Source organism: Notechis scutatus, chromosome Z (assembly GCF_049901735.1).
Source record: "Notechis scutatus isolate UNSWTSFEM ecotype Mainland chromosome Z, rNotScu1.2, whole genome shotgun sequence".
Classification (NCBI taxonomy): domain Eukaryota; kingdom Metazoa; phylum Chordata; class Lepidosauria; order Squamata; family Elapidae; genus Notechis; species Notechis scutatus.
The window spans coordinates 91,392,582-91,412,304 of NC_142025.1; the positions used below are offsets into that span (position 1 = coordinate 91,392,582).

Here is a 19,723-nt window from a genome sequence, read left to right on the forward strand (position 1 = left end):
TTTCTACCAAACAAATTTATTTATATGTAAAACCCAACATATAGTTTAAAATACTTTTCAAGAAGCTAAAACATTACTATACAATATATTCCTTAACCACCTGTCATGGGAAGCAGGCTTTATACAAATTGTTCATACAGTGAAAGTAAAAGTCATATATTTACATGAAAAAAAAGCAATCTGTAAGATGCTGCAATTGAGATTTAAACATGTAGCTCTCCTCTTAATTTCTTAATGTTTGGTTTGACAATACTGAGGGATTTGAAATATTGTGAATAAGTAAATTCTTTTGAAAATTATTCTTTTTAATCATGTGATAGCAAACTCTAGAGTTAACACATTGGTTCAATCTAACATATACAAAAGAAAAAAAGAAAATCCTATTATGTGCCACATGTTTGGGCAACTCAATATATAAGGGGAATATATGACTCTGACAGCATACTGGTTTTAATGCCAACTGATAAAATGGATCTAGAGCCAATACTGTTATATCTTCACTGAAAGACAGACACAATAATATTTAAAGCACTGGTCCCCAACCTTTCTGGCTTTGAGGACAGGCAGTGGCGACAATGTTTCTCTGCAAGCAGCGCAGCAAGTGCACTTGTGTGCAGGTCCACCACTTGTGCATGTGGAGCTGGTCTTGCTTGCACACTGCTTGTGAAGCCCAGTTACAAACAGGCTGGGGGCCGGGGGTTGGAGATCCTGATTTAAAGAACCGGTGTATTTATGTTTGCTTATTACCATTGATATTTTCAAAAATTCTTGCAAATGACAGAGAATCTCTATTCTCTATATATGATACTATGTCTGGAATTATAGCAAGCTTTTCATGAAGCTTTGCTTTTGAAAATCCTATGCTGCTGTTATTTAGAACTTTGCATTTCAATTAAAAATACTATAGAAATTGAACACATGACAACCTGACCAATAAAAAATTGCATGTCTGTAATATGGTGCTATATAAGGAATATCAGTTAAATAATTCTTACTATTTCATAGATTTTGTGTGCAATTCAATTAACCACCTGTAAGGACACAATAATGTAACTTGCTCTAAATTTGAAAAACAAGAAAGCAAGAATGCAATACAAAGAAAGTACAGTTAGTGTTATCTCCATTGTATCTTAGAGCAGCATTATCCAAGCTGGCACTGCCAGAAGTGTAAGGCTAAGCTATCAGATTTCTTAATTAGCTGACTGGAAATGTAAGGATTTATATTTTGTAGGATACCAGATTAAATGAAAGCTGCCTCATATTTCATTAATAAACAGAATCCAAGAATAGATAGACTAACCAGATAATACCTTGTAAAAAAAACAATTTATTTAGAATGCATAGTCCTAAGGCCACAGTTTAATCTATCAGTACAGATATGGCCATATACTGCCATTGCCTAATCCAGATGCATATAGAGTGCTGAGCTGTGCAATTTTTCAAAATACTGGGCAAATGTTAGTGTTAAAATATAAAAGACAGGAAGTATTGATTGGTAAACAGATGCATATGTAATATTGGAAGTCTATGGAGTCTCAGTTCATTTCCTATGACAAAATATAACAGTGCAAACAAGGGTGCTTTTCCTAGATGCTTTCAATGTTATTCCGCTAACATGAAAGGAGGTAATGAGCTGGCCAAACTCTTGGGAACTAACACAACTCTTTAAAATACTGTACTATTGACTCCTGTTATATGATCAAGAACATTACATTTCTAGAGTGGCTTATACATCAAAGAGGACTCATATTATCTCAGTATATGTTAAAAAAATATACTCATTGAAGCAAACGGACATGATGCTTACTATTAGAAGTCTCTCCTTTGTAGTTTGTATATACATACAAAATTAAACAGACCAGAAGTATTTAAATTCTGTGTTCAAGAGTTTCTAAAACCATCCCTTTCTGCTTCTCATCAAATGATAATCTTTACTGTGTAACTGTTACACAGAAAACAGACATAAAATTCAACACAGATACTCTTTAAAAATTCAGTTTTATAATACGAAGAGAAAGTCAAATTACCTTATAGGTATAACACACACATATATATCAAAATACTTCACCCTTTTGGATGAGTGCCAAAGTTGGTGCTATCTGTAAATTTTTATCAGATTGGGTGTTTTTTTTCTTAAAAAGAAATGTATCAGCACCTAAAAGAACTAGAGAAATATCAGGCACTAAATTCCTTCCAATAATCTGTTAATGAAAATCTCTACCCAATATGAATAATAAAAACCAAGCTCTAAATATTTAAAAAAGGATTAAAATTAAGCACCAAATAGAAATATAAAAAGTGGTGCAATGAAGATCTATTTCTACTAAAAAGGTAATGTTCATCCTCTGCCTAAAGGAATGCAATCTTGTGAACAAGTGACAGATTTATAACCAAACAGGGTTTTTTTTTGTGGCAGAGGCTCTTGGTAGACAGGTTTCCAATATAGATAGATGTGTCTCTCTCTCTCCGTGTATCTCTCTCTCTCTCTCTCTCATACACATACACACACACACACCTCATTAGCTGTCCAAATCAGGTTTGATTTACTTGAACCCATGCTCACATTTTAAATTTATTAAAAAAAAAAACATAAATTAAAGATATCACACGACACAATTTACAAATATTCTCAATTCCTTATCAGGGCAACATCCATGAGATCATCATCTTCTTCCCCAATTAAGAAATCAGGGCTGGGCCTAGATGGTCTATCTGATGTAAGGATGGCACTGCTTGTCATAGACAGGGACTGTTCTGAAGAGATGGGAGATTTAGACCAGCTTTCTGGCTTTATGTTGTGAGATTTCTTTTTGTCTCTCTCTTTGTCACGATCCCTGTCACGGTCTTTATCTTTCAGTTTCTTCTTTTCCTTTTTGTGTTTTTTATGCTTTTCTGAGCTATATTCTGGAAGAGGCCTAACTCCATCATCAGAGCTGGGGCTATTCTGATAGGATTTTTCTGCTATAGATGATCCAGATTCACTCTCACTGTCAATATTTTGGGGTGTATATGCAGGTGACTTACTGTGGCTAGGAGAACAGCGCTCATGTTTTGGAGTTGATCCACTTATCAGGGGTGATCCATAATTTTTGGAAGATGACATCTGAGGCCTTAAGCCATCCCCACTTCCTTCCCCAGGTTTCTGCAAGGTAACTTTGGCTTTAATACTAGGAGAACCGCCATCATGTTTACTGATGATGATTTTGGCCACTCCAGTGCTTCCAACACTCTTTGAATCAGATGCTTTCTTGGAAGATTCAGTGGAACCTCCTGAAGCAGGGACTTTGGATTTCTCCTTGTCACTTCGTTCTCGTTTCCCCTGCAATTCATTTCCTGACAGATTGTGCTTAGAGGACATGGAGTGGCCTGATGAACTGGAATTCTGGACCATCTGTCCATCCACTGAATCTTCCCCTGTGGGGCCACTAGTGACAACCCCATGTTTGAGTTTGTCAATGACAGCAGTCAGAGATGGCTTTTTGTTTCGGCTTGGAGACTTGCCTTTGGAACTCCCATGTTGATTCTGAGATGAAGACATGGAAGAGCTGCCAGATGAAAAGGAAGATGAAGATCCCATTGAAGAATTTGAAGGAGGAGGCTTCTGGGATATGGAACTGGAAGATCCCATCCCTGAAGATGACTTCATGCTTGAACTTGATCCTGTCCCAGGAATGTGTGAACCTCCAGAACCGGAACTAATAGGGGACTTTGCTTTAGATGACGGGGGAGTACCTGGAACAGGTTTCATCGGAGAGGCCAGCTTGTCAGAACCGCCCGAGGGTCTAGAATGAGAAGGAGAAATGTTTGGTTTACTCATGGAAGGGTTCATAAGCGATGAAGGCTTCCCTTGAGGTTTGATCTTGGTACCTCCAGAGCCGCTGCTGAGGCCGTGTTTTGAGATGGGGGAGGACCCGGGCTTGCCCACTGATTGGGTGGAGCTTTTGGACTGACCTGAACCAGAGCTGCCTTGGCCTGAGTAGAGGCTGCCGCTCATCTTGGACCCCGAAGACCCATCCGACTTGCTGCTCTTTATTTTGCCTGACGTCGAGGAGGAAGACGAAGAGGATGACGATGACGAGGAGGACGAAGAAGAGGAGGAGGAATGACTGTGATGACTTTTGCTGCTCAAAGAAGAGACTGAGCCACTGCTTGTGTACTGCCCATGGGAAGGTTTGCCAACAGTCACTGTTCCCTTGGGAATCTGGATGGTGATTTTAGGGATGGGAGGAGTAGCTACCCCAGGGGGTGTTTGAGACCTGCCTGAACTTCCAGGAGATTTTGAGCCACCTGTGCTTGCTGGTGGGGTGAAAGGTCTGGTGGATGTACTATGAGAAGGAGATTTGCCTTCTGGCTCTACCTTCCTCCGCTTCTGGACCTTTTCTTTACTCTTTCCATCACTGGATGGGGTGCGATTGCGTTTTCCACCCTTGCCATCCAGCCCAGGGCCCATTAAAGAACTCCCAGTTCCATTACCCTCTTTGACCCGCTTCTGTGATTTTTCTTTCCCCAATTCTCCCATACTCAGTAAGGGGCTCTGGCTTCCACTATGATGTTCCAATACATCAGAGGCTCCCAGAGCCTTGCTGGTAGCAGTGATAATACTAAAGTCGACTGTGTCCGCTTGGCTGCTTGCCTTGAACTTACTCTCCCCTCCATCTCCCCCCAGTACTTGCACACCCAGAGTACTTATCGTTTGTGGTGCAAAGCCCTTGAAGTCATCAGCGTCTCCGCTCTGGCTGCTATCATCAAAATAGTCTTCTCCAAAACCGCTTTGGCTCTGGCTGTTCAGGAGATCAGGATTGAAGTCAACTCCATCTGGGAAGAACTGATTTGAAGAGTCACTATTTGGGCTCACAGTAGCATCAGCAATCAAATCAGCTGGATCAGTGTATGGGTTTTCACTGTTATTTGACTGAAAAACATCTGGATCAAAAAGGGCACTTTGTGAATGCCCAGAACTGGATGAGTCCCTTATTGGTGTCCCAATAGGAGGACAATCTTCATTGGTATTCGGCAGTTTGGATGCTTCTTCTGCTATGTCAGAAAGAATATCTGTAACATCAGCACCAATGCTGTCTGAACTGGAGAGCCGGACCATTCTCTGAATACTGGGTTGGGCATGAGGTATAGATTGTGGATAAGTTGTTGGAGGGGTGCTGCACTGACTGGGTGCTGGAGTAATATGAGGAGTATCTAAAGTGTCAGTGGTCATATTGACATCAAATATGGGGTTCTGGGAATCAACATCCATAGAAAACAGCTCTCTCTGAAAGTCATCTTCAGTTTGATGCTTTGGTTTATCCACTAGCACACGTGATTTTTTCTTTTTTTGCTTATTGCCCCCTGGTCCCATTTCCATCCTTGGAGAGCCAGAAGAAGAGTTCTGTCTCTCAAGTGGACTGCTTCCATAAAGAGTTGAGAAATCTTGAGCAGCATTGTCCTTCAAAAGATTCATAAGCATTGGATGATTTTTGGTGTTGCTTGCAGGAGATGACACAGGGGGAGGTGTGTGGTGTGGAGGAGTGGGACTGGAGCCAATAGTAGAGCCTACATTTCCTGTGATTTGTAGCAAACTTGTAAGAATGGGGTTCTGAGACACTTTGCTGAAGTCCTCCCCATGTCCCACTGAATCATGCCGATCTTTGATGCCCATGCTCATACTGAATAAAGTGGAGATGGGGCCACCAGGGAAAGTACTGGTTGGGGTGGTGGTGCCACTCATTGGGTTGTTGCCAGTAGTCATGCCATATCCTGGGCTGCTTGCAGGAGGCAGATTCTTCTTCACCATGTCTTCAACTGTCTCAGCAATGAGGGACAAAGCTGGTGTGTCTGCTTGGATTGTCTCTGCCTTCCTCCTTATCGCTCTCATAGTCACAGGAATTGACATGCACCTGCAAGATACAATGTTGTAAAAAGCACATTTAGTCCTACTATTTAATAATTTTCTCAGAAAAGCACAACTACTCTTATCACAAAAGATGTCAACAACGGTAGGTCTAACTATACATTTTTTAACCAAATATAATTCAAGTTCAGATGCTTTATGAATAGTATACACACTTAACTTTTTCTTCTTTAGAACATGGTTGCCAATTGCCCAAATTTTGATCATGTGATTGTAGGGTTACTACGATAGTCATAAATGTGAAAACTGATTGTAGGTCATTTATTTCTATGCTGTTGAATATAGAATTGTCACTAAATGAATGGTTGTAAAGAACTATATGTACTTTAACTCTCCATATTGTTTCTGATTCAAAGAAAGATGTAAATCTTCCAGCCTTATCCCTACGGGGAATATAACAACATAATTGCCACAATTCTTGGTTCTCGCAGGCAATTAGACAAAAATATAATAAATGTATTCCCTAGCTTTAAAATAAGTTGGCTAATCCTGAATGAGAAAAAAATATGGGATATCAAGATCTCATGGGTTATACGCATTTTCTTCTACATAAAAGTGATTATATCTGATTAGGTTCATAGGTATGTTATAGGCAGTCTTCAACTTACAACCATTCATTTGGTGATTGTTCAAAGTTCCAATGGCACTAAAAATATGACTTATGACCATTTTTCACATTTATGACCTATGTAGCATTCCCATGGTCATGTGATCAAAATTCGGACACTTGGCAACTGGTTCATATTGGTTGGTTGCAGTGTCCTAGGGTCATGTGATCATCTTTTGCGACCTTCTGACAAGTTAAGTCAAAGAAAGATAGATTCATTTTATAATCATGTTACTAACTTAACTGCAATGATTCACTTAACAATTGTGGCAAGAAAGGTCGTAAAATGGAACAAAACTCACTTAACAACTATATCACTTAGCAACAGAAATTTTGGGCTCAGTTGTGTTCGTAAGTCAAGGACTACCTGTACACTATCATATACTGGACAAGCTAGTGGCCCAATTCATACATACTTTGAAGCCATAAACTACTGCTTGCAAACTATGTTGCCTGGATTTACTATGTGAAGCCATAACAAAATGAAGTACATTATATCTTAATATATATGAATTTAGCCAATCTTGTTATACAGCTGTGATGGCGAACCTATGGCACAAGTGCCGGAAGTAGCACGCAGAACCACTTCTGCTGCCGCCACGCGAGAGGTTACCCGGAAGAGCCCCACTGTGCATGCGTATGTGCGCCGCCGCCCAATAGCTGATTGTCGGGTATCTGGCGCGCATGCGTGGGGAGCAGGGGGTGCGCGGAAGACACACATACATGCAGAGACGCATGGCACGTAGGGAGATCGCACTTGCATATGCAGAGATACACGGCGTGTGTGGGGTGTGTGTGTGTCGTGTGCATGCACGGGGGAGCATGCATTGCCTTCTGGTCGCGCATGCGCAATTTTCGGCACAGGAACCGAAAAAGGTTAGCCACCACTGTTATATAGCTTTGAAAAAATTAGGCAAAGTAAATTCAGAATAATGTTGCATAGAGGGAAGCTTTTTTGCTATTGGAGTAGCATCGAAAAATAGCAGTGTATCAAACAGGAAAATAATAAAGAAGGATTTATGGAGAAAGCTATTTGAATATATCTCTGAATAATCACTTTTATATTTTACTGGTTTCAAGTCTTCAGTTTTCTTTTGTTTAAGCAGACATACCTTTGAACAACCTTTGCAATGAAATCATCTGTACAGATGAGTGCATCAGAAAGCCCTTTATACAATTTGCAGTTCACATGGGTAGAATCTTGTACATCCATTACCACTGAAAGACAGAATTCATAAACAGAATGTTACTGAAAATAATTCAATTTTCAACCAATGCCAGTTTATTTTTTTATTTGTATCCTGCCTTTATTATTTTTTCAAGTAACTCAAGGCAGCAAACATATCCAACATACCTTCCTCCTCCAATTTCTCCCTTAACAACCTTGTGAGATGAGTTGAGCCCAGTTACCCAGTTGGCTTTTATAGCTAAGGTGGAACTAGAACTCACGGCCACTGCTTTCTAGTCTAGTGCTTTAGCCACTAGACCAAACTGACTCTCAGTTTATACATATATTTTGCCCCAAACCTCCTCCTTCCTGCAACTCACCACAAACTAAGGAGTCATTAACAGGATGCTGAAAAGATACACTGAAGCAGGAGTCAGAAAGGGGGCAGACCTCAAACTGCAGGATGCCAGGGGAATCTGAAAAAAGGACACAACTTTGTAATATAGCCAAAAGAAAAATATTTGTTTTAAGTAGGGATATCAATAAGCCTTTGAAGGTCTAGAGAACACTATTCACTTATAATGGAAGTCAAGGAACTAAGAGACATTAATGTTTTTATTTGCAACTTATTTATGACATGGGAAAATTGATTTGAAGGCAAGGTCAGATAATTTGTTGTCCCCATTAAAAAAACATAGAGAGGTAAACCGGGAGCCTTTAAATTTGATTTAATAAAAGATCTTCCCAAATAGAATTTGTGTTAGGGAATGACAGAACCATATTGCTGACAGAACTTTAACTGGTGTTAACTGTTGTTTGCTTGTTGAGATCTGAAAAACTGAAAATCTTTGCACTGTTTATTATTTTAATTGACCCTACAATGATTTTTTTTCCTCCCGTAGACAGAACTCAGCTAACTAGGATTTAGTGATTTATTCAGGCTCACTTATTCCAATGGAACTTATTTCTGAGCATCCACTTTTAGAATTAAATGCTTTTTTTTTTTTTTTCAAATGCTCCTTTCTTTAGAGGTTTGCACATTTATTTATCTCCCTTTCTGATAGGCTGCTTTGTCCCTGGCATAGAACAAAACTGCTTAGTTCATTGATTCATCATAGCTGCCTAAATCATATTTGTTATGTGTTTATAAACTACTATATATTTTATTGCCATTTTTAGGCTTTTATTACTTTGTACTCTGCCTGTTCCTATTGAATTTAGTTGCTCTTGGAAACAATATGCAAATGAAAGTGAAATATATATTTAATCTTGATAGAAGAAACATTCCTGATGATAAAGAGACAGCTAGTATTTTTAAAAACAATTCTGAAATGAAGTCTCTTTGAGAATGAAAGAGGTATCTGTAGGAGTATTGCAACTGTTTTTTCTGCTGTTTGCTCTTACCTGAGATTCTCATTTATATATTAGCCAAGATCAAGGTCAATGTGAGACTGACAAGAGTTGCAGTGTAAAAATATCCTAACCACCACATGTTGCCATTTGTAACTTAACCTATCTCACAGATTTGCTGCAAGTCTATAGTGAAAAAAAATCTTACATTCACCAATCTGGATTCCTTGGAGGAGACATAACAAATTCTCCTAATTGTAATCTGATTTCGTTTATCTTACTTTTAATATTTCCTCAAAGTATCTAACATATTCTGTACTCGTTTCATGCCTCTAGCAAAGACATAAACATACTATGTTGGGAGAATACTAATATATTAAATTTAATAGAAAATTAGTTTTAAATTCAACATGGCTGAATTCAAAATCATGACTGAAATTCCTTCTAATAATATTGTCTAAAGGCACGATGTCAATACTGTTCTGATCTTACCCAATTTTTTGTAAAAAAGAAATTTTTAGCTACAAAATATATTTAGTTTCATCTGGAAAAAAATAAGTCTAAAAATCGAATTTATGTCTGCTTGTACTAATCCTGTACTTTAAAATTTTCAAGTACTTTTGAGTTGCATGTTGCCAAATCAAATCAAACAACCAAATAAAGTCTATAAATCCAATATTGGAACTTGTCTTTCTTTCAGATAGATATACAACCTACTATAATTCTTGAGACGAAAGATGCGCAATAGCATGTAAATACAGATAATACATTACAGGTAGTCCTTGACTTATGCCCACAAGTTAACTAAAATTTCTGTTGTTAAGCAAAACAGTTAAGTGAGTTCCCCCCCATTTTATGATCTTTCGACAGACGTTTTAGGTGAATCACTGCATTTGTTAGTAACATGGTTAAATGTACTTGACTTCCCCAGATTGACTTTGCTTGTCAGGAGGGCACAAAAGGTGATCACATGACCTTGGGACACTGCAACTGTCATAAATGTGAATCAGGTGCCTGTGTCTGAATTTTGATCAAGTGACCATGGGGATGCTGCAACAGTTGTAAGTGTGAAAAATGGTCATAAGTCACTTTCTTCAGTGTAGTTATACCTTTGAATTGTTACTAAATGAACTGAAGTAAGTTGAGGACTATCTGTACTGGATATAACAGCATCACAACATGTTTATTAGAAATGTATGTTGACTAGCAGAATGACAGATGCAGAAGTAAAGCATACTTGCATCTTCTATTTTTCTGGAACAATCTGTAAAATAAGCAGGCATGATTTTTTAAAGTGGCTTATTAAACAAAAATAATATTTATGTTTAAATCAGTGTGTGTGTGTGTGTGTGTGTGTGTGTTCGTAACTTGACAATGCCAGTAACAAAGGTGCCTTTTAAAAGCTCTTTGGATGCTTCCTTTTTAAAGAAGCAGTAGTACTCACCTTCTTTTAAAACAGTTCGCTTGACACAGCTGCCTATTAGTGTATTGTAGGCCACCTGATGCCTGATCATACTGAGAATGAGAGGCACTCGACTAGGATGGTGGAAAGCAATCTTATTAAGCAGTGTTCCTTGAAGGCTTCGTCCATCTGGCAATGGGGCATCTTTGTTGAGGAAATAACAATGCTGTTGTCCTGGCAAGGCCTGGAATTTGAAATACATGAACACATATACATAAAGCAGGGGGGAATATTACAAAGCAAATGCCTTTATAAGGAGTAGCCTTACAAAGGTGAACTGAATCACCTTTTAAGGCAAAAGTTTATTGATTATGTGACACAAAGTTGTTTCAATTCCTAGTGACAATATAGATACGGTAGATTTTATCCAGGGGAAAGTTATACTTTTAAAAATATTTATACTGTTTCCCAAAATTCAAAGTATCTTACGAAGAAAATATACCAAACTAATCATATTGGGACCATTCAGATACTTAGCATGCATCGTTTACAATATCTAATATCTGTATGTGTTTACTGGAGTAAAGGAGATGTGTTCCAATAGTGAACTACCTAATCCTGGAATGTATATAGTAACAAACTTTTTTTCCTTTTAATAACATGGGACAAAATAATAACAGTGAAAGCATCCTTTCTAAATTCAGCAAATATTCCACTCATATCAATCTTAGATATCAGTATCAATTATTGGGGATGATTACAAAAATTCTAATTTAAAATTACCTGCAAAAGATGGCAAAAGACTGCTTTAATCCACATTTGACCACTTTGTTTAGGCAACCTTACAGAGTTTACTTATGGTATGTTCTTATACAGTACAAGGATAACATTCTGATTTATTACTTTTTATAGACATTTAAAAATAAAATTAACACCTAATATATTAAATGTTAACAGACTCTTCCGGGAAAAAATTGATATAGATATAATGCTTTAAATCCAACAGAGTTAAGAAAATGTTTTTTTCTAGGTTTGCCCATGACATAAAGGAATTATTACCCTTTAATTTCCATCCCAGGTAAATAATGTGACATCAAAAAATGATATACTTTTTAATTGTAATTTAGATTGTATACTACTTATCTGGCAAGAAAAAGGCTTATTAAAAAATAAGGTTCAACTAAGTATTGTAAACAGAATTTGGCACATTATAAATGAAGAACCAAACTTTTTTTTTTAATCTTAAAAGACATCTAAGAGTTACAAGCTTTCAAAATGGCTGTTGACAGAAGTGACAAAGAGAGGACGTTAGAATAAAACCCCCTAAAACAGAAAGTGGAAGATGGTTTATAGAATCCCTTGGAAATTTATAGAAATACAACATAAAAATGCATGGCTTGAATTAAAAAAAAAAAGATATTGTAGGATAAGTTTTCTTATCTTCGTTATGTCAATGTTATATCATAGTATTATAACAAGAAAATGTTATGTCAACAAGAATGTGATGAAGGAAGAAAAAAAAATGTCCTTAACGGTTTCTATTTTCTTGTAACTATTCCCATTTGGAAAGCATATTTTCTCTATATTGCTTGAGCACTGAAGGTCTTTAAAATGCAGAAATATGTTACAGACCTACTGATCTTTGTTCCCTGGAATAGAAAACCTAACTGGTAACATCTGTAATAGTATGAAATTGAAACTACCATTCAAAGAGGGTAGTGTATATAATGCTCTCTAGATACTTCCCAGGTACATAAAATAGATAATTCTGTGGATTAAGAAAAAAGCAAATAAAATACAAAACAAACTATCACAAAGGTACTTTTTAAAGAGACAACTGGACTTTCTGGTTTTTCTTTGAAGACATTTCCCTTCTCATCCAAGAAGCTTCTTCAAAGAAGTGAAACGTCTTCAAAGAAAAACTAGAAAGTCCAGTTGCCTTTTTGAAAAAGCATCTTTGGGACAACCATGACCTGGATGACTGAGAATCTCCATAGACACAAAACAAACTCTTATCTTAAAAAAAAAAAGGATTTTTCAGATATGCTCTGAACCACCAAAATGGAGGCATTATTATTCTTTCACATAAAAATGGACAGTATAGAGAAATTCACAATTAGCCCCATATACATCAATGAGAAGAAACCCTACTGAATTCTATGGAGCTTACTCCAAGGGAAGGATAATATATGTGGGTATATGCATATTTATTTATTTATTTATATTTATGTAGTGTATATTGGAATGTATATTGGAGGTGGTGTCCCTCTGAGTGCTGTAAAGAACAAAATTTCATTTTAATTTATGCTGATTAGTGTGTATTTAAAGTGACAATAAAGTTATTCTAACACTACTTCTAAATAGGCATATTTAGAATAACTTAAGAAGATTAATTCACAGAATGGTGAAAATAAAAGGAAAAAAGAAAAAGAGAGAAGATAGGAAAAGAAATTAGCCTACAGGCAGTCCCTGGGTTATGTCCATTTGTTTAACATCATTCAAAATGATGACTGCACTGAAAGAATGGACTTACAACAGGTCATCAAAGTTATGGCCACTGCAGCATTCCTAGTCATGTGATCAAAACTGAGTGCTTAGTGACTGATCCACATTTAAAATTATTGCAGCATCCTGTGGTCACGTTTTCTTGCCCTGTGCAAAATGCCTACATTTCAACTCCCCCTCCCATCAGCCTACTCCCCCAATCTATGACCTTGGCCTGCAAGCATGGTCAAGATAAGAGGCTGCTGTATTCTGCTGCTGTACACCCATCCACCCCAATGCTATGAAAGGTGGCCAAAAGGGCAGACAGTTTGAAGTCCTAGCTAGCCTAACAACTGCATGGTCCTAGCCTAACAATCACAAGCTGAATTGGCAGAGCTGCCTTTGCTAAGTGCCATAGTTATGTGATGTTTTCCTTAACTTTGCTTAGTGGTGGAAATTCTGGTCCCAATTAGGATTGTAACCTGTAGATTGACTGTACTTGAATCTCAAATCAAAATATGATTTATCAGTTAAATAGTAAGGAAATTCTCAGTTTAAAGTTAAAGACATTACATAATAAAACACAACTATATTTATAGCACTATGTATTAACATTGTTCTGGTTTTCAGAAAATTCTATACTTAGAACTTGCCTAGTTCATATGTTACTCTCTCTTGATAACTTACAGCATAAAAGCGCATGGTGTGGTGCAATGGACAAGGATCTTCCTCCTCCTCCTTGGATAGCTCAAACTGTGTGATGAGCTCATATAATGGGACATATGTTGGAGGAGTGTCAAACAGCGGGATGCCTAGAAATAATAAGAAAATATTATCAGCCCCAGAGATTTAACTAAAGAACAGCTGTTATTACATTGCAGTTGAGGGAATATTGCATTGTTTAGTGCAATTCTGCAGTTTCTCCAAGGAGGGAGACTGCATTATGGAATTGCCATAATTATCTTCCCAGACACCACAAATATTTAATACACAAATACATTCCCATTTGGCAACTGGAAGTCAAGGATTGTATCATTACTTACATAATAAAGCCAACCTAAAAATTAACATGGTCCACAGAGAGAGTACCACTCTTGGGAGATAAAAAGGTATAATCATCAAAACCTGTGCCTTTCCCCAATCAAATTTTTCCTCATTCATCTCCCAACATGTTAATTAAGTATTTTAGAATAATATCTCTGGTTTGAATTGGAGGCTGAAGGTGTACTTGTAGAACTACAGGAGAGCTAAAATAGTTGTGAATAATCAAATTTATATTTTAAAATATATATAAATTTTGTTTTGTCCGCATAGGAGGAAGAAAAAGGGATAAAGTATTGAAAGTAGCTATGGGTAACTTGCAAGGGCAGGGGAAAATGAGTGGGGAGAGCAAAGAAAAAGATGAAGCATATTTATTACCACAAAACTCTGTGCAACCTTACTCTGAGATGCTACCCTTTCCCAGACTATGATATATTTCCATGTTTATTTATAATGACAAATATACAACATTTGCTTGGCTTAAAAAAATAGAATTTCAGCAGCAGAAATTAGGATTGCTTCTAATTAGGTTCATGGAAAAGTCTTGTGAAAAAGAATAAGAATGCATTTTTAAAAAGCTACTTTGCTGCCATCTAATGACAGAAGGTACCACTGAAAAAAATACATTAATGTCCACAAAATTCTTGCAAGAATTTATCAAACGTTATTACCAGTGCAGTTCTGAAGTTTCTGAATGAAAGCCTGTGAAACAGGAACAGGTTTTGGAAATTTCAAAAAGAAGCAAGCTGGAAAATCAACACTATTGGCACTGGTAACTGAGGAGAATGAGGGCGTCCTGAAAAAAAAGAAAAGAAAAAAATATTTGATAATCAGATTGTTTTTAGTGACCGAAGACCACAGAAGAGATGATTGATTACATGTGTAGGGAAAGAGCATCTTAACTCACTATTTTATTCATTAAAAAGAATATAATGGGAAATGTGCAAAAAAAGGGACCAAAATGACCTTGTCCTATAGAACATTAATGAGCATTCAAGTGTTGCTTTTTTCTTACCCTTTGTTATCAACAGGGTGAGTCCCCATAATCAGAGGGGCAATTGGAAGTTTATTCATAGTTAAGGTTCCCTCAATTGTAACACATACATTCATGCCTAGGTAACGAGGAACTGAAAGGAAAGGAGAAAAAGGTACAATTTTTCAAACAGTTTAATGCTAGACACTACATAACTTGTGATCAACATAATGCACTGTTATACAGAAAACAGATTTGTGATCGATGTTCTTTTGATAATGGAGGGCATTCTTGAGTGAGTAATGACTTTTAACATCCCAAAGGCTGCTGTATACAAATTAAGACCTGCCCACTGCAGGCAAGCTTTAAATCCTGTGTTCTCCCATGAACTGGAAGTACAATTTCTTTTTATGGCAGATTCTTGATATATGTTCTTTTACTGGAAGTCAGGAGCCTGTACATTTAATAAATAATGCCTTTTTCCTACTTATTCTCAAAGTTTTAAGCATCATTGGCAAATTTGTAAGGTTGTATGGGATTCTCCAAGCCTGCTCTCACAACCCAAGAGTTTATTTAAAACCAAACATTCCAGCTATGTCCTTTCTAGGGTTCTTACCCTGTCAACGATGTCATTTAAAGATATCTATTAGGCTCTGAAAATAGGAACAAATGTCACTGACGCACTCCTTCCAGTTTTCAGAGTTTAAGAAAGGGACTCTAACCACAGAACAGTTTCTCATATATTAAAGCATATACATTCTTTTTGCTTTAGTATCTGTAATGGAATCAACAATCTACTTGAAGGGAATATGGGCATGAGTAGCAAGAGATGGTGGCAAAATGAAGGGCAATGATTTATGTTTGGGCCTTGGCCATTTACTCTTTAATAACTGTCCAAATTAACTTGAAAATTAACTGGCAGCAATTTAACATGTAAGATTATCTCACCTAAGACTTTCTTGAATGCCAGTATTGTGCTTCATCCAGAGGTGGGATTCAAAAAATTTAGCAACCAGTTCTCTGCCGAGTTGCTGGGTGGGCATGGCCAATGGTGGGCATAGCTTAGCCAGGCTCCTACACCATGGCGGAGGTGGGGGTGCATTTTCACCCTCCCCGGGCTCCGGAGGCTTTCCTCGAGTCTCTGGGAGGGCAAAAACAGCCTCCCTGGGCTCTGGAGGCCCTCTTCCGTAAGACTGTTTTTCGCCCTCCCTGAGCCTCTGTGCGGGCCCTGTACTTACCTGGGATCCAAAACAGGCTGCTTGGGGACTCCTGGGAGGGGAGGGGCCAGCCAGGGATGGGATTTCACTGAAACTGCCTTAAAATTAGCTACCAGTTCAGTATGGGTTCACCCAAATTGAGGCAAACTGGTAGCAGCCCACCCCGGCTCCATCTCAATATAAATCATGCATTTGACACTGAATGAAGAAATTCAAGATCATTTTTAACTTTTAAAGAGGTATCTCTGATTCAAAGTCCTCTCTGGGATTCTGTGTAAAAGATATATTTCAGAAGTTCAGTGCATTTGTTTGGTAAGGCAATAACTTGCATTGCAAAGGGGGAAAGATTTTCACAATCTTTGTTCCCCAAATATTTTGGGAGGTGTAATACTGTTTAAGAGATCAATGCATCCCACAGGAGCCTCTATGATTGTTGGTTCAACCTCTGCTTTTGGTGAAAGGTGATTGTGTTTGCATATCCTTCTCATCTTGAATTATGTATTCTTATGTGTCTGCATGTTTTTTTCCAAATAACTAAACATTTTCTCTATCACTTCAATTTAATCCTTTCTCACTTTGTTTATATATTTTTCATTCTCTTTTTCCATCCTCCATGTCACATTTTTTGTTGGAAGACAATGATTTTTCATTTGTACGTACATTTTACTTAATCATTAATAATTTCTCCAGAATAATCCCTGTAGAAAATAATTCATTGCTTACTACTTTTTTGCTCCGTAAACTATTTTAAACGAAATATCAATTTTATATCTGCCTTCTTCTTGGCTTTTATCTATTTCAATGCTCCTCCAATTTTATTTTGTGTGTGTGTGTGTGTGTGTTTGTGTGTTATTCAGCTTTGTTTGGGTATTTTCCTACGTCATTATAGTTGTGCTTTTAAAGTTGTAGCAACGTTTCGGCAGAATCTCATCTGCCATCATCAGGCTTCTGTATTGTGTTTGTCTGTGAGTCAGGCTTTCACAGCTGTTTCTGTTTTAAATTTGGTGCTAGCCTATTGCTGTACCAGAATGGTTTTTTCTTCATCCTGATTGGTTGGGAGTCTTGGTCTGTGTTTATTGGTCTTGGAGTTTGCTGTGTTCTGCTTGATTGGTGTTTCTAATATCTTCTGTCTGTTTTGTAGCCTTTTTTTGTCTTGATTGGCTGGCAACATTGTGTTTCCTGTATTGGAGGCTTTTAGTGTGACTTGGCTTCAGGTAAACAGACGGCTATCATTTATTAGGAAGCTAGGTTTCATCTGGGTGCCAGCAGTAGGCTAGCACCAAATTTAAAACAGAAAGGGCTGTGAAAGCTTGACTCACAGACAAACACAATACACAAGCCCGATGATGGCAGATGAGATTCTGCCGAAATGTCGCTACAACTTTAAAAGCACAACTGTAATGATGTGGGAAAATACCCGAACAAAGCTGAATACCATACATATAAATACTTGTGAAAACTTAAGATATATGGATGTGTCCTCTTGTCAAATTGCATTGGCAAAGGGTTACAATATGGTTATTGGGTTAGTTATTGGGTTGCTGCAATCAAAACACCATGGAACTCATAAATCCTGGAAGTTCTATTAAATTTTGTACACTTTATAAATGTGATTAAATATTTATGTTTTTTCTTTGCTAGACTATGAGCAAGCAGAGTTATTCTAGTTATTCTGAAAATCAGAAATGAGTTGGAACAAGTTATCTCTATGAAGAGAGCACAGCACTTCAGGCTATTTCTCAGGTTGAGGATATATCTGTGATCCAGGTAGCACAGTCATTTCACAGTCCCATCACTTAGACCAGGTGTGTCCAACCCATCTCCCATGGCCCAAGTGCAACCCTGGTCAGCTAGCAATGTGGCCCCACAAGATCATAAACTATATGGTTTATATACATTAACTATATTATAGACTGTATATGTGGCCCAAGACAATTCCTCTTCACCCAGTGTGGCCCAGGCAAATCAAAAGATTGGACACCCATGATTTAAACTTTGAGTTTCATAATGCATTAATTTTATCAATAATTATCACATAATGGCTGCAAGAGGCCTCTACAAGTTTTTTTATTTGAGTTCTTTACTTTAGCTATCTTTATTAAATATGAATACTGCATACCTAAGTGTTAATCTGCCTTACTGCTATTAAGGATATTCAAAGAGAAGATTTAAAACAATCCAGCATCCTAGAATGCCCAATTCAGAAAATCAGTGCATGATGGCCAATACTATGCAAGAATAACATACCATTATTCTCATTCAGAATGATGGGAGCTCCAGTGCCTTCTTCAAATAAATCATAAGGAGAAACATAATACTTCAGATTCATCAGGTGACCTGAAATAAGCAGGTTTTTTTTAATGGAAAAACAAGAATAGAAGAGTAAAAAAACAAGTAAGAAGAGTAAAAAAAATCAAGTCTAAATGTTGATCTGAATATATAAGTTAATCTGTTCAATTAGAACAAGAATCTCCAAACTGGCTGGGGAATTCTGGGAGTTGAAGTCCATATGTCTTAAAGTGGCCAGATTTGAAGACCCCAGAATTAAAGTTATTTATTAAATTTCCATCTCAATTAATGACTCAATTCCAAAAACTATAAAAACAATAAAAATAAAAAGCATTTAAAACAATAAGTTATTATTTTATTTATTTAAAATATGATTTGATTTATGCATTTAGCTTACCCAGCAGTTATTCAATACTTTGGAACTAAAGGTGAAAAAATGATTTGAAAATTGAAACGTAATACTGCCTGTCTTTCTTTGAGAGTTGGGTTGCATGCATGTTTAATAGTATTAATATTACTATGGTTATTCTTGCAGTTAGCCAGATGTGTACAGTTGGATTTGGGATTTCCCAAGGACTGGGTTAGGCAGATGTTGTTTGATGATGTTAAAGATATTGTCGCAGGATGCAAGCTGTTTCAAGTAAAACTATCTTTTGCAATTGGCTGGTAGTGATTTTGCCAATGCTGTTGGTGTTCAAGTAGTGTTCCAGTTAATTTTATTACTTTCTTCTTCATTTTACTTCTATTTGCAGATCTTTGTATTATTTTAGGATTTTTTGCAGTTCTTTCTTTCTCTTCTGTTCTGCTGTCTCCAGGTACTGCTCTGCCCATTATCCAGATTACTATTATTGTTAATCCTACGATCCTGCAGCTGCTGGAATCCCAAAAACCAGTGTATTTGGCTGTAGGCAGGAATTACATTTGTACCAGATTGAAAGTTTTTTATTGTTGTCAGAAAAGGAATTTGTTCTGGGGAAGAAATTAGCAAGCTAAAGATGGCTCCATGTAAAGGAGAACTGAAAATCAGGACAGAATGAAGAGGCCGTGACTAGACCAGGTCTTTGATAGTATTTTCCATATAAGGGAGAGGATTTGAGATTGCTCACAAGTCAGCTGCTTCTTGTGAGAAGACCAAAAGATAGTGGACTCTGGCAGATTTTGAGGTCTCAGAATGAGGGAATAAGCATCTCAGTAAAACTCAGTTAATACCTCGAAAGGACAAGTTCATATACTTCCTTTTCTAATCACTTTTGAAAATTGCTTGTTAACTAATTTGCATCTATTAGC

General features: G+C 37.2%; 1 protein-coding gene across 1 annotated transcript in view; it reads right to left on the reverse strand.

Annotated features, from left to right (window-relative positions):
* MED1 (mediator complex subunit 1) overlaps nt 1–19,723 on the reverse strand; it is a 35,369-nt gene continuing 15,646 nt past the window's right edge. The window contains exons 10-17 of the mRNA XM_026679738.2: nt 18,395–18,484; nt 14,973–15,084; nt 14,629–14,753; nt 13,604–13,728; nt 10,475–10,676; nt 8,061–8,156; nt 7,625–7,730; nt 1–5,891 (exon numbers count right to left, since the gene is read on the reverse strand). Of these exons, the coding sequence (XP_026535523.1) occupies nt 2,630–5,891; nt 7,625–7,730; nt 8,061–8,156; nt 10,475–10,676; nt 13,604–13,728; nt 14,629–14,753; nt 14,973–15,084; nt 18,395–18,484 (4,118 nt within the window). The 3' untranslated portion in view covers nt 1–2,629. The remainder of the gene's footprint in view (nt 5,892–7,624; nt 7,731–8,060; nt 8,157–10,474; nt 10,677–13,603; nt 13,729–14,628; nt 14,754–14,972; nt 15,085–18,394; nt 18,485–19,723) is intronic.